A 25,937-nucleotide genomic window follows, 5' to 3' on the forward strand; every position below is an offset into this window, starting at 1 on the left:
CTGTCCTTCCCAATGCAATAGCTGATCATATATTTTAAGTAAAGGAGTAATCAATTCCTATTCCTCATATCTTTACTCAGTTCTAGGCTGGCATCTAGTGACAAGGTTTGAATTCCAACTAAATGGACAGGCCTCAGACCACATCAAGGTCATCAGCAGAAAGGGCCTGTGTATATCTGGAAGGATGTGCAGAGCAACTCCCATTCCAGAAGTGAGTTTGCTCTATTTGCTCATGGTCAAATGGGAAGTTTCTCAGTATGAATCCCCTGGTTGCACCCACTTCTCACCTACTGAATAACTAACAATTAAGTGTCCTAAGAAGTACTGATGGGATGCCTGTGTAAACCAAGTGTTCAAATGCTTACAGTTACTTTAAAATGTAGTTATGCAAGGGTGAACTGTACTCCAATAATGTTTTGGGTGTTCAAAGAGAATACTGGTGTTAATCTTTAGGCCAATACAATGTGGCCATTGCTTCTGTGACCCAATCACTTTGTTCCCAGGAAGTATTTAAGAACTAAAGACACTGGAACAGTAATTAGATGATCTGCATAACAGAAAGGGTCCTAATGGGTTCCTAAGTGAGAGATCTGAAAGATATAATGTATGTATCATACACACAAAAGCTAGAGGGGAGTAACTGGAAATATTGTGGGATCCCCTGGAAGTCAGAATCATAGAGCAATGCCTTCAAGAGGCAGAGAATTAATGAGCCAGAAGGGACCTAGACAGATCATCTAGTCTGACCCCCTGCCATGGGCAGGAAGGAGCACTGGGGGTGGGAGGGGTCATAAAACCCCACCCAGGTGCCTATCCAGTCTCCTCTTGAAGATCTCCAGGGAACGTGAGAGCACCACCTCTCTGGGAAGCCTGTTCCAGGCTCTGGCCACCCTTACAGTGAAGTAGTTCTTCTTAATATCTAACCTAAACCTATCTTCCCTCAGCTTGTGGCCATTGTTCCTGGTGACTCCAAGAGGGGCCCAGGTAAACAGACTTTCCCTGAGTCCCTGTTGGTGGCCCCTGATAAGGTTGTAGGCAGCCACAAGATCCCCCCTCAGTCTCCTCTTGCGGAGACTGAAGATATTCTCTTCTCACAGGGCTGGCCACAGAGGCCCTCAACCATATGAGTGGCCCTCCTCTGGACCCTCTCCAGGTTCTCCACGTCCTTCTTGAAGTGCGGCGCCCAGAACTGGACACGACTCCAGCTGCAGCTGAACAGCACCGCACAGAGGGGGATCAAGGCCTGTCTGGACCTGTTAGTGATGCCCCTGTTGATGCATGACAAGTTGCGGTTGGGCTCTGCGATGCTTCATCGCATTGGCGACTCATATTCATCCTGGAGTCAATCCTGACTCCAAGATCCCTCTCTGTCTATGTGCTACTGAGAGGCTCAGTCCCTAACCTATAACCATAATGCTGGTTCCCTCTCCCCAGGTGCAGCACTCTGCACTTGTCCTTGTTGAACCACATCCTGTTTAGATCCGCCCACTTCTCCAACCTAACCAGGTCTGCCTGGATGCAGGGGCTGCCTGCCAGTGTATTCACTTTACCCCACAGCTTGGTGTCATGAGCAAACTTGAACAGGGTGCACGCCACATCCTCGTCCAGGTCGCTAATGAAGATGTTGAACAGCACCGGCTCAAGAACCAAGCCCTGGGGGACTCTGCTGCCCACACCCTCCCAGGTTGCTACACAACCATGGACCTGATGACAACTTGAATAGGCTACCTGCACCACAGGACTCTGTAAATGTTTAATCATTACTTGATTCTGTTTTATCTACAGATCAAGGTGATCATGTATTGTGTCCTAACATTCAATGAAGGAAAGCACACCAATTCAAATGCTTCCATTTTAAGTGTGAACTATGTCCTTCAACTAACATGTTACAGCAGTGACAACTAGCAAAGGAATACCAGATTTATTCTAAAAACCAAGGTGTTATGGGCCTCTACTATCTGTATTGTTGCTGATGGATTCAAGCTTTTATCCCAAGCATTTTTTTCCTAGTTTCAACATCAGTGGCTGGGCAATCAGGGACTTAAAAGTCATTACTTAGTAAAGCTGACAAGGAGACATAGTGGACCTAAAAGGAGACAATGCTCTACCAGCATTGTCACGCATTAATGATTCTAGGAAGAAAGAGAAAAAAAAACAACCAAGTAGGCAATAAATTAATCTTCAAAGAGAGAAGAGATGGCATTTGTAGAGCTCCTTTACAAATTTGGCCATGATTCTGGAATCCAGTTGGTGCACTATGTTACAGTGTGACTAAAAGGACAAATACACAAATATGCTTATGATGCATAAGCAGGAAAATCAGTGTAGTAATGTGGCCAGGCACTTGGGGCATAGTGAAGTGGTACCTGGCACCAGTCATTTTTCTTTGTCTCTGCACCCAAATTGGTGCCCAGGGAAGTTCCCCAGTCACCCTCCCCTAGTTACACCACTGAGGAAAATAATAACTATGAGCTGGGGATGATCCATGACATTGGCAAGAGATCATTATTTAAATCTTGCACCTAGTTCTGGTGTCAACACTTCAAGAGACAATATACAAGAAAGTGAACAGATTAACTGAAAAGCTGCATTAACCAACTAAGGTCTGCAAACTTAATCTGCTCTATTTATTTTGCTTATCCAAGGAGGAAGAACTACACTGTTATCAAATTCAAGTGCCTAGAGAGGGAAGACATTTCTGATTGTACGTATCCCTTAAATATAATCAGAAAGTCAAAATTAGAATCACTAGCTAGATGCTTAACTTACCAAAATCAGACTAGAAATAGTACCATATTTTTTTTTTAAAAGAAGTAAGAATAATTAACTACTTACACACTGAAATGTCCTTAACAGCTTACTGGTATCACTAACCTTATCAATTTGCTCCATCTCAGGTAACTTGGACAGGGTGCCCTGTTTTGCAAATTAGGTTTGAGGCAACATTACCTCTTTTTAGGTTACAAATTTCACTTACAAGAAAGCAATTGTTACATTTACATCTCTTGAAACACATGCAGCACATGATTACATGCGTTTCAAGAGTAATATTACCATATTTACTCAAATCCAAGATGAGGTTTTCCCCCCATTCAACATGGGGAGGGCTCATCTTGGATCCGAGTTCATGGTGGAGGAGGGGGGAAAGCAGTTGCTGTGGCTCCAACTCCAGTCCTAAACTGTTTCAGAATCAAAGTAGCAGCAGCCATGTTACACCCCCTTCACCTACCTCTCTACTACCTTTCCCCCACCCATCTGCCCCTTACCATCTGACATGGTTCCAGCCCCATTCCAGCTCAGGGCATGGAGCACAGGGAAGCTCTGGCCCTAGCCAGACCATACAGCAACAGCAGAACACCCAGCTTCATGCTGGAAGATATGACAAAACGGGGTCCAAGCAGACCATTACTATGAATCAGGGGTAGACTTTAGCAGAGATGTAACAAAGCAGCTAGGAACCCAGAGCATCAAGATACATGGAGGCAGAGACAGCTGTCAGCTGCCATTGGTGTAATTGTGTGTCTGCAGCAGCTGCTGCTATTTTTCTGCACTCCCCCACCTCCCAAACAGCATGCAAGGCTGTTGCTCTGGTCGCCTCATCCTAGTTATGCTACTGGGCATATGAATCCATGTCAGCTGCAGTCTTCAAAACTGTGCCTGTTCCTCCCTACATAACCAACTAAGTTATTTTCAGTCATTTGAGAAAGTAAAGACTACAAGCCCAATAATCTTTTCTGCAATTGTTTAAAATGATAAAAAGTTGAGAAGCCTCACTAACTAAACCTTTAGTTGGCATCAAGGACTAAAGTTTATTTGCTGTGTTTTGCAAAGACCTAATGTGCTTTATTACCAGAGGATAACAGGAATTCTGCATCTCTGAGTTGCATCACAAGTTAAAAATAAACTGTGACCAAATGTACTTCTAGCCTCTTCTAGTTTCTTTGCAGAAACCTTTGATGTTAAGTTACTTTAAAAATGAAACATAACAACAAATGTGTCCCTGTTCTCCACAGTAGCAGCTATTTTCAACAAAATGAAAGAAAGTAAAAAGATCAAGCACAGAACCAAAATTCTGCCAATTATAAAGCAATAGAAGAGAATGCTTGTCTTACCTTAACTAAATGGATCATAGCATCTTCAAAAAATACCATGTCCATGCCTGCACCACGGATACTTTCATTGTATATTTGTAGCAAGGTATTTAAACGATCCTTTAGGTGATTTAATGATTCAATTGGCTCATAGACTTTTGGCACATCAAAATCATTTTCTTCTGGCTCTTCACCTGTGGTGAGAGAGGGAAAAAAAAAGTGTCAGCAACTAAATTAACAGTGAATGGCTGGCTTTTCTCTCTGTAAAGACCCTCCTTTCCATATACTATCCAAAGGGGGCAATTCAATACTTCAGATCTGTTTGTACACTCTTTCTAAATTAATAGCAAAAGTTTATATTAATCTAAATTAAATCAGGATTGGAATCTTATTTAAACTATTGTAGCTGGTAGAAAATGCCATACAATTTCGAACTGTAGCGTTCTTTGGATGGGGGGAGGGGGAAAGAGGGGAGAAATAAGTTTGAACCTTTCTGTTATGGGTAATATGAATGTACTGGTAATTCAAAAGGATAGATTACATACAAATTGCTGAGGCCTTTATTTTACATTAATAGATTGTCCCCTGAAAACTACCTTGGCATCTATTTGGTTTATCAGAGACATTAGTTCAACTCTAGAAAGGGTAAGTATAATAAAATAAAAGATATAAGAAACTTCTCTGCCCTAAACCTTGAGTAAATTATTGGTAGTATCAAACTTGAAGCAACTCTTACAACTTAAGTTATATTTCTTTATGGTGGTGGCTACAAATAGAATTAGCTGCTTTATATGGCTGTAAAATACATATTTAGCATCTGAACATCAGATTACTACCACACTGAAGTTGCTATGCATTTCTTAATTTCTCCCAATTAATCATTCATTAGTTATTAATTTAAAGTAATAGACAAAATATCACCTGTGTTGTGTAAAAAGGTGAGCAGTACATTTTCCTCCACCAAATACCACCATGCAACTTAATTCTATTTTGATTTACATTCACATAAGTCCCACAATTCCAGCATTTTATCTACATGCCTCAGGAAGGTAGTATAGTTCACTGCTTGATTCCTTTTAACTATCAATTATCTCTGTGTCACATGGGACATGATTCTATTTATTGGAGACCCGTTGCTAGCTAGATTTTTTTTAAATAATTTTATGAGCACCATTAGTGCAGAGGTGTATAAAATTTAGAAAACTTAGATAATTCCACAAAACTTAGTTTATTGGGAGTTGGGGGCAGGGAAGCAGAATCCATGATCTGAGGGCTATGTTTAACAGGAAATCTGACAGCAGAAATAGCTTAAGTCTTTTGGTTTGCTTACCTCTGTCTATCACATCTATATCTCATTTTGAATACTATAATCCACACATGCCCTGGCTTATATCATCATTATATATTTGCCAAGATGCACACACCATCAAGGAAATAAGATTTTAGTTTTGGATGTGAAGTTAAGTAAATGAAGAGCAATTCTGATGCACATACCTTATCTTGCCTTTACCTCATGTCTAAATTCTTCTCATTGAAGTGGAAGTTTTGAGAACATAAAAACTGCTCAGTAGTGTATTTGCAAAATGTACAAATTCACTTGTAACACTCAAAGTTAAAATTAAATGATAAGTTTCATGTTCACATGCAAAATGCTAGGAAACACTGGTTAATAATCTTGGGGTTGAAATAAGCATTTAAAATGTACTCTTATGAAAGTATTAGTAAGATATTAAGACAAAGCCATTTTTAGAGTAGCTTTCCGAATATGAATCTTTTTCTCTTCTCTACACAGAACACAGCCTCCAAGACACTGTACTCTGAGCACCACTTTTAAAGTTTGTTGCATTTCAAATGTCTGCACATCATTATAGACCATGTTTCTATAAATAAGATGTGTTTAACAAGCTCTAATAGTTTTTATACCGTTACATAACAGTATATCAATGCTTAATTCCAGTGTTACCCCTCAAACTGAACGTCATACCAGTATGCTGAACCCAACTGTCCTGCACTTAGGCTGAAGATGTATTTTCTGTACATGACTATAGCCATATTCAGCAAATACTTTTTTGATCCATTCTGTTTTGCTCACACAATAACCTTACCTTTATGGGATGACTTCTCCTGACCTAATTTGAAGTTAAAAAGAAATTCCCCATTAAGCATGAGCAGCTTCTCCCCTCAAGATATCTGTGTATGCTTGGGTTACTTTCAAGTATTTTGCTTTGACTCATTATAATGTTACTCAGCTGGAATTACCACAACTGTAAAAAGTAGTTTTCAAAGGCAGTATTCCACAACCATTGGATGTTTTCAGAGGGTTTCATTATTTCACAAAAAATGAAGTTAATTGCTTAATCCTACTGACGTCAGCATAAGCTTTACTCTGATTTTTAAGACACTGATTAAGATCCTGAATTCCAGATGACAACAGAATACCTCAAGTACTTGGACAGGCAACTAATGCAGAACTTCATTTTACAACCAACCAAGGGTATTGTCCCCATTTGTACCCATTGGCTGCTCTGGTCTCTAAAGCTATTGGAGAATGAAAAACAAAACTCAAGGTAGGTAAAAAGCATCTGTAGTTTTCCATCTCTTAGTATCCAAGTAAATAGGGCATTACAGTGCCCATCGCTGCCAAATGTCTGTCAGCTATGCCTTTTTCTAACAGTTAATGTGGAAGCTATTCTGTCTCATGCACCTGGTAGCAGGGACAAATATTATTGAAGTTACAATATGAAGATTTCAAAGTACCTAAGTAATTTTGTCATTATTTACAACTTGAGAATTCTTAAGTAGGATCACTCAAAAGAAATTCCAAAATTTAATTCCTGTTCTTGTTCTCACTCTTCAGCGTAATTAGAAATGGCTAATCATCCTTATTCCTAAAACAATAGGAATAGACACCCTCTCTTCAACCAAGGACTTGTACTCTGCTTCTCTTCCCTACCTGGACTCCAGCTCTTCCACTGAGTCTCTTTCTCCTGCTGCCATTGTACGTGTGCACCAATAAGTTCATGGGGCTGTGTAGTGTGTTGTCTGTTTAATAAACCTGTTATTTTGAAACACCAAGTTGGGTTTTTGTCTGTTTCCTAACTGTTTCCTCCTTGCCACCACTCACCTGTCCCCAAGCTCCCAGCTGCCTGCCTCTCTCTCTCCTGGCTGTCTCCTCCTTGCCACCGGGCTTTTTCCCCCCTTGCACCAGTGACCTCGAGTAACCCTGGGGCCACTTGACCTTAAGTAACCCCAAGCCTCAGTTCCTTAGCCCAGCTTCTCTCTCGTCTACCAGTTCTAAACCTGGTCCCAGCAACTTTCACTCCTTACATTTTCTCTCTCACCTTAACTTTCCCCCAGGAATCCCAACCACACATAACATACCATCCAAGTTAGGAACTCACCTGTGTGTATGTGTAGGTGGGTGGTGTCTGTGTGTGTGAACTGGTGCTGTTAGGGTAACGATATGGATTTGGGATGTTGGGGTAAACGATACAGAATCTAGGGAGTGCTGTGTGTGCAGCTGAATAAAGGTTGTTTTTTTTTCCTTGTGTCTTAGCAGAAGCTGCTGGTCACAAGGCTGGATAATATATTAAAAGTAACTTCAAAAAAAACTGCTGGCCACAAGGCTAGATATATATTAAAAGCAACTAACTCAACTAATGCTTAAGTGAGAGGATTCCTAACAGGGGGTAGGGTGCAACGTGCACGATGTATTAAGTAAAAATAGAATAGCCCACCAACTAGTGTCAGGAGACAAAAGCAGAAATATGGCCATGGAGATGGTGCTAAAGTCCACAAGAAAACCAGCAAGAAAGCACAAATGACCAAAAGAAGATGGGGGCCAAAGTCTTATGCATGCGCTCTTAGCAGAGAGGCATGTAAATGAATAAAATGCATAGGCAATACTATGCTAAGGAAGCAAACAGTAAACCAAGGTGGAGCTTGAGGTAGGAGGAAAAATGGGTGGGACGACGGTGGAATAAATATTTAATATGTATGAACCAAGGTCTATAAATGTTGAAAAGAACTGTTGTTCAGGGCAGCTCCCTGGTTTGTTTTTTTAGGAGCTAGTCTGAAGCTGTCTCCATTCTGAATAAAGCTGTTGTAAGCACTGTGTGCTGATGTTTGCTTCCTGTCTGCTCTAGCTAATGAGCATCAGGATCAATGATCAATTGGACCATCATCGCCCTAGTCATTGGATGCCACGTGGAGTTGTGGTCTAACGTGAGTGATATACAAATTAGCGATCCGTGTATGTGTACGGAATGTGTAGGTACTAACAACTGAGTGTTGTCTAATTTTTGGTGTATGTAGCATGTGTGCACTTGAATTGGTTATAGGTATGTATGTGCCTAAGCTGATTTGGATGTGTGCATGTTATTTGAGTTGTGTGTTTGTATATGTGCAATTATGTCACACTCTCCTGTCTAACAGTGCAATTGTGAGATCCTGAGAGTTGGTCTGACCCCACAGAACAACATTATCAAGAACTGGATTTACCTGTCACTTCCGGTGCATCTCTTAGGAAGTCGACAAAGTAAGCATCAGCTCCTGAATCCACCAACGCTTTTTTTTCTTCACCAAATTCCTCCTCAACCAGTTTTGCCAAAGATGTATCAAACCATTTTACATCCTCTAGGGTTGTGAAACGATTAGCAATAACATGCTTACATTCATGCTTCCACAACTTTATCAACACCTTTAGAGAAATTCAACATCTCAGTTGGATATTTATTATACAACTTAGGAGACAAAATTTTGAGTTTACTCAGTATTTTTTTTAAACATCATACAATCTCCAAACTAACTGCAGTAATGCTTTGCTCTTATGCAGGCAAACCAAAGTTGTACCCTTTTTCAGACTTGATTCAGCTGAATCTCTACTTAAGTTTGTGTCTAGTATATAAAAGGAGTGCATTATATATTTGAGGATTCTTTGGAATTTTGTCTTAATCTAGCATCCACACTAAAGAGTTATTTTGGTAAATGATTTACTTCCTTTGCAATTTTTTTTGAAAGCATCCATAGTTTTTGAGGTAATTTTGGATAATGTTATCAAGAGTAATTCTCAAAGTTGGTGATATAAGAGAATAAAACCATATCATATAGCCAAAAAAGCATCAGCCAGTTTACAGAAAGTTACTGAATGTGCTTTACAGTAATTGTAGTGCAAAACTGATATAGTCGTCATGGTCCACACCTGGTGGTGTGGACCATGACACACCTGTCACACCTCAACACACCTGTCTTGAGTTTGAAAACTTGTCTAACTAATCTAAACCATACACTTGCTCTAATAGAAGTTTACAATAACTAAAAGAGTAAATCCTAATAAAAACACTTATTTTTTTTTTAATGACAAAGCATCCATTTCCCATGCATTCAATTAAAAGGGGTACTTTTTAAATCCCTGTTCAGGCATTAAGTAGTCTGTATTGTTCTTTGGAACTTGAAACCCTTCAGCTATAGAAGTTGTGTATTTTACCTCAAGGAGAAAATTAGATAATATTCTAAGAAATCTATAAACATTTTTCTGTGCCCCAAACTGTTTCATTTAAGCAGCAATTAAGAAATGATCCTCAGAATTAGTTCTACTGAAAAAAGAGTAGTAGATTTTCTTCTATTCTCTCTGATTTTTTGGACAAACTGCTGTAATTGAGTTATCAGGTATGAACAAGGAATATCTTTAAATTAGTTAGTCTGGTTCCCAACACAAAAGGATTAAAGGACTATCCAAACATTTGAACTTGTAGATACAGTTAAGAAGTGAAGCTACTTAGCTGTCAAACAGGTAGGATCAGTATAAAAGTGCTTCAATAATGAAGCCGGCTAAACTTCATTTAACGAACCTGTAAGTCTACACCAATAATGGTTACACGAAGAGGGACATTACAAGATCAGAGTTCATGTTTCAAAATTAAGAATTCAACAAATTAACTTTTCAAAGAAAAACTAAAATTAAGAGCAAAGGATTATTTCAGGCGTGTAGGTTGTAGCCGTGTTGGTCTAAAGACATAGGCAGACAAGGTTCTTTGGGTGAATCTGATATCTCATTAGACCAACTTAAATAGTTTAAAGGATTATTTCAAATACTTGATTTCACAACATGAAGAATTATTCATGTTAAGTACAGAGACTGGTTTTAGTCTGAGGGCTATTCTCTCTTCCATTTAAAACCTCAAACCCAAGAATCAGGTATTGCCATTGCTTAAAAACCTCAACATACAGATCTTCAGAAAAACCATGTCATGTAGTAAAATATAGCAGAATATTGTTTATAAAACTGAACTGAATTTTTTTTAAGCTTTTAAAAATGTTAATATTTTAGTGAGCATAATAAATGGTAAAACTAATGTAGAGTTTAACTACAGTGGTTTCAGATTAGTCTATGAAATCTATAAAATGCTGTAAGTATTAATTATCAGTATCACTGGTATTGTTTCATCCAAGTGTTTGTGTTTTCTGTTTGTTTTTTTTAACTGCATGAAAGTATCTACTTTATATACCCAGTTAAGGATCAAGGACCCCATTTTATGTGGTGATTTCCAACACAGGATGAAGAAATATCATCCGAATCTTCCAAACTAAATATAGAACAAGTGATAATAGATTACACAATGAGATGTTTCTTACTGTACATTGAAATTAATCTAATTGATATTTTTGGACGGTCAAGCCTCATGCATTACTTACATTTGAGTCATTGATTACTTCTGAGACAGTATTCAGCATTCCTTGCCAAATCCTTGACAGATCTCTGAGATTGAAGACGTAATGGAATTTGGCGGGGGTGGGCAGCATTTTTATTTTTGTAATTTGCCATAACCTACGTGTCAGTAATACCAATTTGGCTACAGATCTTCTCACATCTTCCGAGAAGCCCCGCTCACTACAATAATGCCCTAGTCCAATTATGCCTGGAAAATGCAAAAAACAAATAAGTGAAAAAAAACAGAAACACTATTTTCACTTTTATTTTACCTAGAAAATACTTGTGCATTTCAACCTCAAACAAAGCTGTCAGACTTTGCACTTCAAGTGCATTGCAAGGTTAAAAAACACTATGTAGAATTCATATTACAGTAAAAGCTCTGTTATCTGGCATCCCCCGGGAACGGAGGATGCCGGTTAATCAAATATGCACTATTTGGTGCACTCCCCAGCGTCAGTGTGCTGTGGGACAGGGAGGAGGGTCCCACACAGGCTGCTTTTTCCCCTGTGCAGGCTGCTTTGCCCTGGGCCAAAAAGGTGGCGAAGAAAAACTCAGCTCGCAACAGCGAAATGGGAAGTCCCCCAGGAGGTGGTATTTCCAGTTTCAGTTTTGCTGCATCGCTCAGATGCCAGTTAATAAGAGTTTCCTGGCTAATAAAGTGCTGGTTAACACAGCTTTTACTGTATGTATTTAGTTTTTACTCCAAAAGTCAAAACAGTTTCTTTATGCAGGTGTACCACTTGCACATGCAGCAAGAGTACACAAAACACCCTCTTTGCACACACGACTAGGAAACAAAGCTATGAGTTTTTTGTTCAGTAGTTAACAAAAAAAGTCTTAGTTCTGGTCTCAATTTTACTTCAAAATGAAAATGTCCATTGATAAATGGAAACAGTTGAAAGCATTTACCCATCTTCATTGCAGCCCTAACCCTGCAGTATCTTACAATTCTTTTAGGAAACTCAGGTATAAAGCAAATAGGAAATAACTGGAAAAGTAAATTAATTTGTTTTTAAGAGATTTAATTCTTCTGAACTTTCAGCTATACTCAACTAAGTTTTCTGTTTGAAGTTTCTTCAGTATTCTTAAGCTATGGTCAAATTCCTTAGCTTACAGGGAAAGCATGATGTAGAATGAGACAGTAGTCAACTGATTAAAGAATGCAAAGGGAAAAAAAAGAAAAGAATGTCACTTAAATCCCATAGGTTGTAGGACCTGTAGTAGCAAAGCAACAGAAAGCAACAGATGAACTCTTCCTTTCTCTTGTTTCTCTGCCTCAAGCGGCCACAAACTGAAATTCAACTAAGCCTAAATTTTTCTGTGTCTACTCTCTCTACCCAGAGTCTACTCAACATCTAACTCTCAATTAAAAAAAAACAAAAAACAACTTACAAAGGTTCTGGAGTAGGCTGCAAAAGCCCCCTGAATCTGAAATATGACCATGCATTAGTACATCAAAAAGGGAACCACACATCGCGCACAAGTCATCTCCTCTCAACATTAATCAGTCACCACTAATTTGCTAGCACTGTATTTATGCCACTTCCCCAGTCTTCTGCAATCCCAAAACATACTGTGATTTGATGCAATCCTAAAAAGTAACCACAGAGAGACCAAGGTCCAGGTAGTGTGTTTGAAAGCTAGTGTACTAGAAAAATGTTAATTGAATTTAGAGATTCATGTAGTGAATTTAGAGAATAAGCAAGACTAGAGACTTAGCTGGTGGTTAAACATTGAAGTACTGAGAAAAATTAACAACCATCTTCTGAACTGCTTCATCCCCACATATTCCAAAACAAGTCTTCACTTTACCAAAGATTTTGTCAATTGAGGAATTAGAAGGCAGAGTACAGTTGAATATGGAGAACTGTCTCTTGAGTCTCTGTGGGATGTCATTGCGACCTCCACCAGGGTGAATCATGGCGGCCAGGAGCTGGATATCCACAATATTAGTAAACTCGCCAGGCTTCTCCAGGTTATAGAATCCATTCTGTTCCATCAGCTGTCGGACTATCTCATTGGTAACCTACAAGCAGCCATTAGTAATTGGAAAATATTTCACAAAAAGAGTATTTTTTCAGAAGAACCAGGGAAAATAATTATAGAAATGTATGTTTTTTTTCATTCTCTATATATTCTTCTGCTTTAAACAAACAAAAAAGTTGTTAGTAAAAACATCACATAATTACCCAGTGGAAATCTACAAGTGGACGATCATGAGGTCATGCATCATCCTAATACTGAGGTTTAACTCTCCAGCCATTCATTTGATTGAGTCTCACTTGATCTCAGCGTGGCTTCCAACATCTTCCTTTCTGCTAGATCAATAGAATTTGAAGTTTCCCTCCCCACTTTTCAAATAATTTTTCATAGGACCTTGAATTTTTCAGCTGGTGTCTCTGCTTTATCATCATGTACCACCAAGTTTTTTTAAGTCCAGCTAAACATCTGCATGCATAGGATTACTTTCAGGCAGACTTCTCTGTTCTAAACCAAATGAGAACCCCTGCCTGAGTGACTTGACTGACTAGCCCTATTAAACTGCCCCTGTTTGCGGAACACTTTTCCTGGTAATTGGTCTGTTTCCTGAATTTGATACCATATATCACAATGTCCTCAGTATACACTATAAAAGTTTTTAATTAGTAAATCAGAACTGTAGGTGTAAGGTTATAGATAGGCCTAACACTTGGCAACCCTATTCTGAACTGCTTCATCCTCACATATTCCAAAGCAAGCCTTTGTTTGGACTTCATGAAGTTTACTCTTCAATGCACTTTAAAGTTATACATTTTGGACAAAGAAGTAGATGATAGAGGTGGTCTTTTTAATGAGCCCAGCCATCACTAAAACTAAAGTATAACACCTCAGTTCTCTGGCTGAAGAGGAATTAGCTTACTCACTGGTAAGAATAGAAAGGCAAGAAAAGACTTAGATACTTATAAACAGTTGTAACAAACCTGATCTCCCCACTCATTAATTACAGGCATATTGACATCATCTATGAAGACAGTCATCTTCTTCCCAGCAGGAGGACCAAATGTTGTGCCCATACGTTTGTCCACATAACTCTCTATTGTGTTCTGTAAGAGAAACCTTTGTAAGCCAAAATGAACCCTATCCATTCCCGTCAGCTTATGTTGGGATACCAGCTTATGGAAATTTAATTCAATACTGAGGGTTTGCAGTACACTGTTTTCTTAGGTAAGGTACTGAGAAATCAGATTTGGCAATGGGATCTGTACTTGTTGAAGAAATATCAATATTTGTATAATACAGAAAGAAAGGCACCCTGCTCAAGTAACTATGTACCCACCAATCTGAAATTATGCACTAAGAAATGTGAGCTACTTCAGTTGCCCAAAAAGTATGAAGTATCAAATTGTGTCTGTAGCGGAACAGGCTTTTAAAAAAAAATCTAAAATTATTTTTTCAGATTTTTTTAAAAATTTAAATTCTATTTGTTTAAGTCCAGTTACTGGCAACATATAAATATGACCGTATTTCTTCTGCCATTTTAAACCATTCATTTTGATCAATGATTATTTTATTTTCTCTTCTTACTACATTGTATGTCACACACATATGAAAGTCATCAGTTCTACTGCGAGAAAAACAACTCTGAGGAGCCAAGAAAATGAGGCATTCATAAATTCTACATGATCTGATCATATTAGTTCTCTGCAACAAATATATAATGGTTTATTCTGGGAATGTTGTAGTTCTGAATTACTATATTCTATGTGGGTGGTTAAAGAAGAGCTAGGACAATTTGGCATCATAGTGAAAAAAGAAGTAAAGCTTACATTATCAAAACCAAAGAGCTGCAGATTGTTAATACATAGAGCCATCATTAAATATTTGAACTTAAAGACCAAGGTATTCATTAGCAGAAAATTTTTCACAGCCATTATTTCAGCTGCCACGTATTAAAGCTCCATGTATATCTCTTCCAGTCAACTTATTACTGTTGTCATGCTACTCATAGGACCCACATTCAATGACTTCTTTCCCACTGAGTACATGGAGTTTGTTACTGCACTCTCCTCATGCAAATACTAGTCTATGTCCTGTTTCAACTTCTCTGTTTATACCTGGTCAATCTTCTCTGTTTATACCTAGTTCACAGTTCTAGGCCAGTTTAACAGTCTAGGCACTGTTAAAAATTAGTCATTTTTACATATTAAATTTGCTAGCAATCAGTCTTTGGTCATAGGGACATGCCTGAGCACTCTCTCAAGAGTGGATATGCCTGCTCTGCAGTTAGGGAATATGATGTAGGTAGACATAGCCATTCTAACTTTTAGGTAGTTAGCTTGGGTTAAAATAGCTATAAAACCACAGTGGCACAAACCCTATATACTAGCTAGCAAATAAGAGGCCATATCAAAGAGCTTCCCAGAAGGCTTGTGAGGCCCTTACAGAAGATCATGCCGCTGCATCTTCACTTCTATAGTTATCTGAATTGGTTAATACAAGAATGTTTATATGTACTGTCATTATACCTCCAAGTGCAATGTAAACATATACAGTATCTTTGGCTGATTTCCACTAGGCAATTCCACTGGGTTGAAAGACTCCTTGAAGGGTACTGCATTTACTCAATTCTAAGTCAAGGCACCCACCCCCCATTTAATATGTGAGGGGAAAGTCCCTCATATATTAGAATCAAATATGAGGATTGGGGGTGGGAGGACATAGACTGCAGAAGACCAGAACGTGTGTTGGGGGGGGGAGGTTAGCCCCCCAAACTAATGTTATGGTGGCCGGCAGCAGCAGCAGCACCAGCATCACAGCACTGCTCAGCATGCAGCCAGGCCAGCATTTCATGCATGCTCAGCTCCACATGGCTGAGGAAAGAGGCTAACAGCACATGCATCACACTGTACAGAGTACAATGCGAGTTGTAGCTTTCGTGCTGATGCATGCACTCAGCCCCACCCCCAATAATATTTTCTCTCACTGTCTATGGGGGCTGGAGGCAGGCAGCTGCTGTAGTTGGGCTGCAGCCCCTACCCAGAGTGGGGTCAGGGTCAGGGCCACAGCTGCAGTTGCAGTCACAGCCTGCCCTCCCACCTCTACCACCTCTTTTCCCACTATCTCTCCTACCCCATGCAGTCATTGCTTCTCCACCTTCCCCTCTCTGTCCCTCCCTTACCCTTGCTCCACACCAGCAGGCTCTGTCCCCTTTTTCCATGTGAGGTACTCCAGGCCACCCCATAGCTGCAGTGCTAGCCCACATGGTTGCTAAGACGACTGGGAGGGACCATGCTCAGTACCCTAAGGTAGAATAGGGGCAAAGCCTGCCTGCACAGAGCAGAAGTAAAAGGGGTGGGGGAAGCATGGAGTGGAGGCTGTGGAGAGGAAGAAGTGGGGAGCAGAGGCTAAGGGAGGAGGGAAAGTTGAGGATCAGAGGCTGGCAGGGAGTGGGTTATAGGGAACAGAGGTTGAGAGAGGAGAGGTGAGGGTGGAACATAGGTGGGGGAAAAGATATAATAAATTTATAGATTTTCCATGTACAAAACCTAATTACTGCAGGGTTATCTTAAATTCAAGTTGATCTTAGATTTATGTAAATATAGTAAACTAATAGGTTGCTATAGTAATTTCAACACGCTGAATCTAAAAACTAATCATCAATGCAATTCATTTTAGATAACCTGAACTGAATTTTCCTTCTTTTCCTGACAGAGAAGACTCATGAGTAAAATGCTAACCCTTTTGGTCACAGATAGCTATCTATACACACCATCATCCTGATGAAAGATTGAACACAACTCAGGAGACAAACAGCTTACAATTCTTAGAGCAGATAACATTTGTCTAAAACAAACATTTTACAATTTTTTTTATCTCAGTCTATTGAAAGTTAATGACAACTTCAGACAACTAGGGAGAACTGGAATATATTTTAAGAATCATTTACGGGTAGCAATTAAGTGAATCATGCCAAATAGTTCAAGAGTAATGTTATACTCATCAGGAAATCTGCAAAAAATATGGCACTTGAAGTTCAGATGAAACTGACTGTCAAACTGTTTTTAAAAATGTTTATGCACAAAGATAACCATATTTTAAAATGTGAATGTAGCTAAACACTCTAGCTAAGCTCATGATCTTGCTGTTTTTTATAACTGGTAACATCTTTCAGGAAAATTATCCACATATGAATCTATAAATCTGATGAACTGTTATGAGCACCCCAATGATAACCCTACCTGGAACATTAGTGGGGTAGTTGCAGATGAGAAGTTCAGACTCTTGGCCGTGTGGCTTTCAGGATTATATTTTGACATGAATCCCTTGATGATAACAGTTTTAGCAGTTCCTTGCTCACCAATTAGTAGCACAGCCTAAACAAGAGAAGAATTCAAATGAGCTTTGAGATGGAAGAGCCAAGTATGTGACAAAGCCTCATCAAATCTTCTCCTTTACTCATCAGAAATGAAACAGAAGCTTAACTTTCAAAATGAAAATCAAGTTGAAGGAAGCACAGTACTGTCACAGAAAACAATTCAATGTGTTATGTCTTACAGTATATAGGCAAAGAGTCATTTGTTTCTACTATGCCTTCACTTTTTTTTTTTTTTTAAATTATGCCATACTTTACTTATAATAAACTTTGCCATCCCCACATTACATTTTTCACACCCCAAACAAGAAAAGAAAAGATACCTTGCCCTGCCTCGCTACTGTTTCAATAAGGAAGTTTGTCCTCACATTGTCGACATTTGGCACTAATATTGAGCCATACTCTGGAGTGCTGTTAGTAGGATACACGTATTCCTCAACGCGACTATTCCAATGCATCCATTTACCTGGTCAGAACAAAACAAATTGAAAATTTCCAAAGCTCCAAGCATCTGCCTACATCCCATCTCTAGTAAATCAAATATATTGTCACCTACAGGGCCTCAGAAGTAAATGCTATCCCCTAAAGCAGTATTTCTCAACCTGTGGGTCATGCCCCAAGAGTGGGTCACAGAGAGATCTGAGGGAAACACTGCAAGACTGTATGAAGCCAGCACACAACTGGGCAGGGGAAAGGTGGGGTGGGCAAAACACACCGCAGGGCAGCATAAAGGAGAGAGAGGGGGCCGGAGACAGCAGTTGAAGGGGAAGGGTGGGGAGGAGACAGACAGACAGACAGACTCGCTCACAGCTGATAGTTATACTAATTAGGTCTGCGTGAAACAGCACCATTCCATTGCAACTTCCATTTTGATGGAACAGTGTTTCATTTCACAAGCACTGTTCTGTTTTGTTTAGTCTGAATGTTTCAACGTTTTGCCCATAGGCTATAATAAGGAAGCATGAAACTGCCTATAACTCTCATTTCTTGCCTGCTTTGAATGAAACCTGCAAGGACAGTAGTCCTTTCTGTGGGCATAAAGTCTGCCAAGACCTATTTCTGGGGAAACTGCACCTCAAGCTGTTGACAAGCAAAACTGTCACTTGCCGGCGGCAGCAGCCTCCTGTCATCTGGCAGGAAAATCTAGGGGCCCACACCCCCCAGAGAGCTGCAGGCCTGTGCCATACTCCTCCCAGGAGTGTGGGCCCCTGATCTGCCTGCCAGTTGACAGGAGGCTGCTGCTGATAGCTGGGATGGGAGGCTGCTGCTGATAGCTGGGACCAATCTTCCTGGGTGCAGCCTGTACCCAGCACCAGGATGACTGGTGCTTCCATTGGCCCCAACCAGCAGCAGCAGCCTCCAGTAATCTGACAGGCAGATTGAAGGCCCACCTGCACCCCCAGAAGGGCTGTGGGGATGCACCAGACACCTTCCGGGGTGCAGGACCCCAATCTGCCTGCCGGATCACAGGAGGCTGCTGCTGCTGGCTGGGACTGGCACTGGGTGCAGCCTACACCCAGCACTGCAAAGATTGGTGCTGCCGCTCACCCCAGCCAGTAGCAACAGCATGCTGTCATCCAGCATGGAGATTTGGAGGCCTGCACCCCTGGGAAAGCTTGGGTCTGTGCCAGAATCCTCCCAGGGGGAACAGCCCCCAGATCTGTGCTGGATAACAAGAGGCTACTGCTGCCAGCTGGGACTGGAACTGAAGCCAAGTAAGCCCAGCTTCAAAATCTGAAGTGTTTTGAAACTTTTGAAATGTTTCATTTTAAAACTGTTTTGAAGGCTTTTGTTGCTTTGATTTCACTGTTTCAAGCTCAAAAAGCATCAAAACAGATTTGAAACTAAACATCCGGCAAAATTTTGCACAGCCCTAATGCTAATGGCTCCTAGTGTGAAAAAGGTTGAGAACTACTGGCCTAGAGCTCTACTCCTCTCAAAACCCCTGGGAAAGACAATTTTCCCTATTCAAAAGACACTTATTATTGTGACAGCCAAAGTAATCATCCAGCTTGCTGACTATTATTCTTTAGACAGTACACAGACACAATACTTGATGCCTTACACCATTGGCACCCAACCTTTTTCCCAGTAAACCAGATTGTCAGTGGCCAGTCTACCCACAGGTTGGATCCAGATATCGCTTGATCTCACACTGGCACAGTGGGAACCATCTGGCTGCGCAGAGGCCAGGGGCTGGAGGCAGGCGGACGGGAAGGAAGGGAGAATTGCCCAGCTTTGTGAGGGAAGGGAGCATGGCCAGGCCCCAACTTGGCCCTGCAGAAGGGAAGGGGGAGTGACCCAGCCCCAATCTAGAACCAGAGTGGCGGTATGGCCTGGCTCTATAGGGGAAGAGGGAGTAGGCTTGGCTCTGACCACATATGAAATGCAGTTTGGGGATTTGGCAAGGGAGAGGGTAGCTGTACTAATAGCCACTGCTCCCCCACTGCCAAGTTTCCAGACCCATGGGGAGCCCTGAAGGCCAGATGCAATGGAGCTGGAGGACAGATGTTGAGCACCCCTGCCTTACACAGATTGCCTTGTTTCACTCTCTCACAATACAAGAATGCTTTATTATCTAAAGCAACTGAGTTTTGTTTGTTGAACAAAAATTAGCAAGTGAACCAGAAACAAGCATTTGATTCAAAGAACCTTATGACATGCACCATTTCAAGGTTGTCTTTCTTTAAAATGTTACTTGAAATTTCCTTACAGGTTACTAACCATCAGGAGTCACATAGTAATCAAACATGGTATCTTCACTGCCTTCCAGGATATGAGGGAGATCAAGTTGTATTGTGCTGTGATTCCGAAGCCAGAGCTCCATCTTGCATCTATCTTCCAATTCCAGTAATGCTCCAACACTCCACATGAGGGAAAAGATGTACAGCCTTTCCAAGTGCTCTGCAGTAACCTCCCCTCCTTGCTCCTGAATGATGGGTATTTTTGTTTTTAATGGCTTAATAGTCTCCCATGAAAAAAAGGACACCTGACTCTGAGAATCTAATCATTATGTCAGATTGCAAATCATTAGCTATGGATTTACTGGAATTTCTACACCAGGGCCACTTTATAAATAATGAGTTATACTATAGTGTATTTTCTACACTTTAGAGAAGTATATACTAAGAAGTAAAGATATAACAAAATGCTCACCCAGTTCTCCACAGAAACCTGAAGAAAAAATTTTAAATAGCCTCACTCTACAAGTCTGCAAACACATTTTGTTGTATAGGCAACTACGGTATGCCAACTCTACTATCAAGTTACTGATTTGTTCCTAAAGGATTAGGCCCAGACACCAAAGCGTCTTAGTGTGGGGGTCCATCATTCTATTTTAGGTCTTTGGTCTACTCATTTTAAGAACTCTCTCTGTAGATCTACATCTCAAGCTTGACTGAACTTTAGATGATGAATTGTACAGGTGATCGCTTCATAACAGTACTCTAAACTGTACTCTAGCTGCTTTTTGCTTTTAGACAAGATAAAAAAAGCTTTTAGTATTGACCAACAAAACACAGATTGCTCTGGGAATTATCAACCTGTCCTGTCACACATTTCCCCATGACATGCTGCCAAAAATACAATTGGAAGTGTCCATCAAGCAGAATCCTGCTTTAAAAACAAAGGTGGCTTCTTGCACAGCCATTGTATTTGGGCCATTTTTGCCTCCAGAATGCATGCACTCCTCCCACAATCTTCAAACTAGTCTGAAATTAGGCTATTTAATGAGGTACTGATAGAAGGATGGAGAGAGATGGGCAAGGACACTTTTTACTGTCCATGGAATGAAGATTACGAACATTTTCATGTTTTGCAAATACCAAGACCTGTCAACGTTGCTTTAGAAAAAAACAGAGGGAGAGTAATTGATTACCATCCCTGCACTCAAGGAACTAGGTTCAAGTCCTTGCTATGCCATTTACGCAAATTGTGTGTGGATGTCCCAATGACCAGGTTGGAAATTGTAGTACGTGCCCCACACTTTCGTGCTGAAGAGTTTCCAGTCAGTACAAATTAGAGAAGCAGAATATGGGTTGTGTTGCATCTCCAACTGTCAAATTAAGCACTCTAACTCATGCTTCAGTTTCACTTAATGACCTGGTATTTATGCAGTACCAAGTAAAATCTCCAAAGAGATTGGGACACTGTCTGTAGCACCTGCTTGAGTTTCTTGACAATCTTTCAGCTCACTGAATTGACTTGGACACAGGAGAGACTCCTCTGAGTTTCCTGTATCTCAGTCGGGTTCCCCAATCAACAAGCTGAAACCTAATTTTGGAGTGTTTGCTCACTGTCTCCCCAGTTTTCAGTGAAACTTTCTGGACATAAAAAACTCTCATGCAAAGTTGTCAAAATATATACACCTCCTCAAAATTTTCATTCTGAGTTATCAAATATTTTTCTGTTGAAAAAGCCTCTTTGAAATTTCCCCAATCATATCTACAACAAGAAGTATTTTGAGTGGAATCTTCCCTTGGTAAAGTGAAATAAGTAGAGGCTTTTAACTTAAACAGCCTTGAAGCAGGATTTTTTGTTGGTGTTATGCTATTGCATTTTTCAATATTTTTAAGAGATAACTGACCTTTAGAAGGCTTTAGAATAGATCAATGGCAAGCCAATTTCAGTGGGTCACTCAGTAGAACTTTTAAAAAAATCCAGATATTAGCTTTTTGTCACCACATTCAACGAACTGGTCTGCAGGCCAAACAAGTTGTAAACGAAAGGTCCATTATTATTTCTGTACGCCACTCAGTGGCTGAGTTCAGGGAGATTGTCTGATGCTGCCTGACCATTCGTAATATTGTCAAATCGAAAAGGTATAAGAGCACTACAAAAAAATAAATGAAATAGAAGCAACTCATCGTAACTGCCATTTTCCAAGAGCAAAAAACTAAGATACTCATCTTTGTGATAATTTCAGTTCTTGGGGCTTTCAAGATGCTTCTTTCTCCTCTACATAGACATAAAATACAAAATTACATTACCTAGAATGTCAGTAAAGATATTTTCTTCACCTTCAGGGGGATAAGTCCCTGCAGCATACTAATACTCTGCATGATCACAAAGGCCTCCAGCATCTCTATTTTGTATTCCAAGGCCTGGATACTGAAGTGATACAGGTCTGGGAAAGATGAAGTATACAGCTGGCGTAGAATTTCAGCTTCTTGCAGGGAACGTTTTTTCAGGAAGCCCTGTTATAATCCAGAGTAAGAAAACATGCATGTCCACAAGCCTCAAATTGATTGAGCTTATGAGTTCACAGTGCAAACAGCAGAGCCACTGCACATGGCTATTGAAAAATCACAATGACCTCAACAACGCAGAAAATCAGTAGTCACTACACAGGAACAGAACTGCCCACTTTCATTCTTTATCAGCTATGTCTGGCACTCTTCAGTTCTTTCACGTGACAATAAATGGTTTAAAGGGCTCATTAAGTTGCATGATAATCACTAGTGATGACATCTACCCATACTTACTGCTATAACCCAGTGCAGCAGTTGAAAACATCTTTATTTTGGAGTTCAGCAGGTCTAATCAACATAGTAATCTACAGATCACAGTTTCCCAAACTTCTATTGTTACGTATGTATATATTATGCATGGGTTTATTTTTACTGTGTTGCAAGTCAACATGTAAGTTTCATTGATTCCTAGCTATCAACCGCCTGTCAACCTGCCTGAAGTCAAGAAATTGTGCACCTACTTCTTGCATGATTCCACATCAGGTCAGAAGTAGAAATATTTCCCATTATTGCTACTGTTTACTATTTATACAATTTTTTATAGCAATCTGCTCTTTTAGCAATATTTTGTCTTCACATTTACTATACTTTCAAAGAAATCTTTCGAGATTTGTTCTTTTTCCTCCCAGATTCTGCTGAGCTTCTATGGCCATGTACTCCTATATCCCTGCAAGTCTTTCCCTATGACAGCAGTTACTGCTCAAGTCTGACTTTTTTTCTCCAGGCACCTTTTTATGAATCCCAACTCATCTCCAGTCTAATAATTATCTGTTTATCATTTCTACTTAATTACCAGTATAAAGCAGTTATTTTCCTTAATATGCTTGAAGAGAGCATTCACTCCTGGATGTTCACAGTTTAAAGAATTAAGTTATGAATAAGGCTACTGTGAAATGATAGTCAAGCAAATAGTGTACATTTTTCTTGACTAGTTTTCCATATGTAGTGGAAAAGTTATTTTCTTTATGTGACTTGACACCCAGTTTGCATTATATTTCTTAATACACATTCTTGAAGATGCTAAGACTTGCTGGAGTTATATGGGTTGCACCACATATCTTCTACTTTTGCATCAGCTTAGTTGATTTTGATGTCTTAACTTTAAAACTCCTAACTAGTTCAAAGTTAAAGTAATGGGGTTTTTTTCTGCTATGGTAGCTCAAAATGTAAGGATTTAAGCAGCAGCCCTCAGTTGCTTAAATAAATGCTTGTCTAAGGAAAGTTTTACCTCCTAATGTAATATCTGCAAAGTAGTCAACAGTTACATTAGGTAACAGGAAAAATAGGTTACACACGCACACACACACACACACACGATATACATAATTGCTTAAATTTTAAATAATTCCCTGAAGCTCTCCTGTGAAGTCTTCACAAGAGTCATGGTCTGCATGTTACAGGGTGTAGGTTGTAGCCGTGTTGGTCTAAGGACATAGGCAGACAAGGTTCTTTGGGTGAATCTGATATCTTTGGTCTAATAAAAGATATCAGATTCACCCAAAGAACCTTGACTGCCTACGCTCTGCATGGACACTTAAGCCTGAGGACCTTATTTTTAACTGAATGCATGACAGTTCTGTGATGCTGCAAAAAGCACGGTATTTTGAAGTTTGCTTAACTTTGCTTGAACTTTTCTGATTAGGAAGGTGACTGCCCCCATCTCCTGATTGCTCTAATAATCCTGTAATGGGGAATAATAGAACTCTCTTTACCTTTATTTGAAAGTCGAGTTATAGAATCCTCAGAATTCATCTAATTAATTATATGCAAGTTCCTGGATTTCAGCATAAGTGATGCCATAACCAAAACCTTCTGATGCTACGTGACACTGTTTCCTCCTAGAGTCAGGAGCTTCTTGGATCTTTTATGTATCTGATAAATCAGGCCATTTGATTGACAAAAATGTTTAAGAGTCCTATTTTTTATTTCTATGTTTAAACTTTGGCAAATAATTTTTAAAAATTATTTTTTTTGTTCTGCACAAACTGTTTACAACTTAGATTCTGCAATATTGCATAATACCACATGGGATATAGTTATGATAAGTGCAATTTCAATTTGTCCAAACACAAAAACAACTGGATAGGATAGTGTATTCCAACTGAATCAACGAACTGATTAACTATTCTCAAATGGATAATAGTGAAGACTAGTCAGTTGAAAGTTATCATTCTTCTGCATAAAACTAAACCTATACGATAGATTTCTATCCTTGTAATAAATAACTTAGTAAGTACTTGTTCACCGTACCTCTAGAATAGGGCTCCAGTTTAGAATTGATGAACTCATAAAAACCATGCCATTCCTTGACACTGTGGCTGGAGAAGCATTGTCAATATTATGAGGTTCAAAGACTATTTTACAGTTGGGTGCCATTGGAATACGGTCTCCATTAGCCAGTGTGAGGGTTTTGTTATCATCCAGTACAGAATTCAGATTTTCAATCCAAATTGCATCAACAGGACCATCAAGAACTATCCATATGTGCTCACCTATAAACCAAAGAACAAGAATTTATTAATCAAAGCCTACTTTCATTTTATTTCATTTCGCAGGGTATTGTGTGCCAATTCTGAAAACATATGCATTGTTGGAACTGATGTAGTCGCTATATTTTGGGGAGAAATAATTTAATGATACGTGATATAGAACTGGGACCTTTCTGCCAGCACAAAAAAAAAGCATACAGCAATTCAAGAAATTTCTTGTGGAAGAAAACTGGTCTGATAGTTATCAGGAAGAGGGAGATATTCCTGGTCTTACATGAACAGTTGTATACTTCTCTCAGTTGTGGAGGACACCCAATATCCCATAGTCCTTTGCTGTCCCTCCAAGAACAAGGGAAGAAGGCAGAGCACTAGCTCTCTAATGACCCATCTAAGAGCAAGTTGTCAGGTTGCTCTGTAGGTACCCTACCCTGCAAATCTACCCCCCCACCACCACCACCAATCAGCTGACTGGCAGAAGTGGAGGCATTCTCTTTTGCGGGGCACCCTTATAGAACAAGTTTTCACTGAAGAAAAACAATAACCTTATCCTACCAATCAGCCGATTCATTGAAAGAGGGGCATTCTCCTGCAGTGGAAACCCCCTAGAGCCACCACAATCCCACTAAAATTAACTCCAAATGAAACAAGCTCTCAATTATTAATGTAGTATCCCTAGTTTTACTACAGAGCTGCAAAACAAAAAAATTGCAGCCCAGCCACAAGTAGCCTCAATACTAATGTTCAGAGGCCTAACTGAACTCCCAGTTCCAGATATTCCTCCTGCTTTATTTGAACTTAATTTTCTATGAGCTCTTGTTGGCCACCAGCACAACCAAATGCCTCACAGAGCAGCTATTAGCAAACTCAAGTCTCTATATCATATCATATCATAGGTTGGCTAGCCCTAAATGGGAAGCTCAGCCTTCAACATAACATCAGCTGAGAAACTAGATGGGCCTGTTCAGTAATTGGACTCAGATAGGAATTAATGGAGGCTGTTAGCCAGATACTGTTATACTTTGAGGAAACTGTGGACTCAAAAAG

At 39.8% G+C, this 25,937-nt stretch overlaps 1 protein-coding gene across 1 annotated transcript in view; it reads right to left on the bottom strand.

Moving 5' to 3' along the window:
• Positions 1 to 25,937, bottom strand: part of DNAH5 (dynein axonemal heavy chain 5) — a 305,852-nt gene that overhangs the window by 110,226 nt on the left and 169,689 nt on the right. The window contains exons 44-53 of the mRNA XM_090049841.1: positions 24,655 to 24,896; positions 22,174 to 22,350; positions 19,880 to 20,084; positions 17,479 to 17,621; positions 17,022 to 17,156; positions 13,764 to 13,886; positions 12,616 to 12,829; positions 10,785 to 11,008; positions 8,592 to 8,790; positions 4,113 to 4,285 (exon numbers count right to left, since the gene is read on the bottom strand). Of these exons, the coding sequence (XP_089905967.1) occupies positions 4,113 to 4,285; positions 8,592 to 8,790; positions 10,785 to 11,008; positions 12,616 to 12,829; positions 13,764 to 13,886; positions 17,022 to 17,156; positions 17,479 to 17,621; positions 19,880 to 20,084; positions 22,174 to 22,350; positions 24,655 to 24,896 (1,835 nt within the window). The remainder of the gene's footprint in view (positions 1 to 4,112; positions 4,286 to 8,591; positions 8,791 to 10,784; positions 11,009 to 12,615; positions 12,830 to 13,763; positions 13,887 to 17,021; positions 17,157 to 17,478; positions 17,622 to 19,879; positions 20,085 to 22,173; positions 22,351 to 24,654; positions 24,897 to 25,937) is intronic.

The sequence above is a fragment of the Crocodylus siamensis genome, chromosome 5 (genome assembly GCF_052110815.1).
Source record: "Crocodylus siamensis isolate JL-2025a chromosome 5, ASM5211081v1, whole genome shotgun sequence".
Lineage (NCBI taxonomy): Eukaryota > Metazoa > Chordata > Crocodylia > Crocodylidae > Crocodylus > Crocodylus siamensis.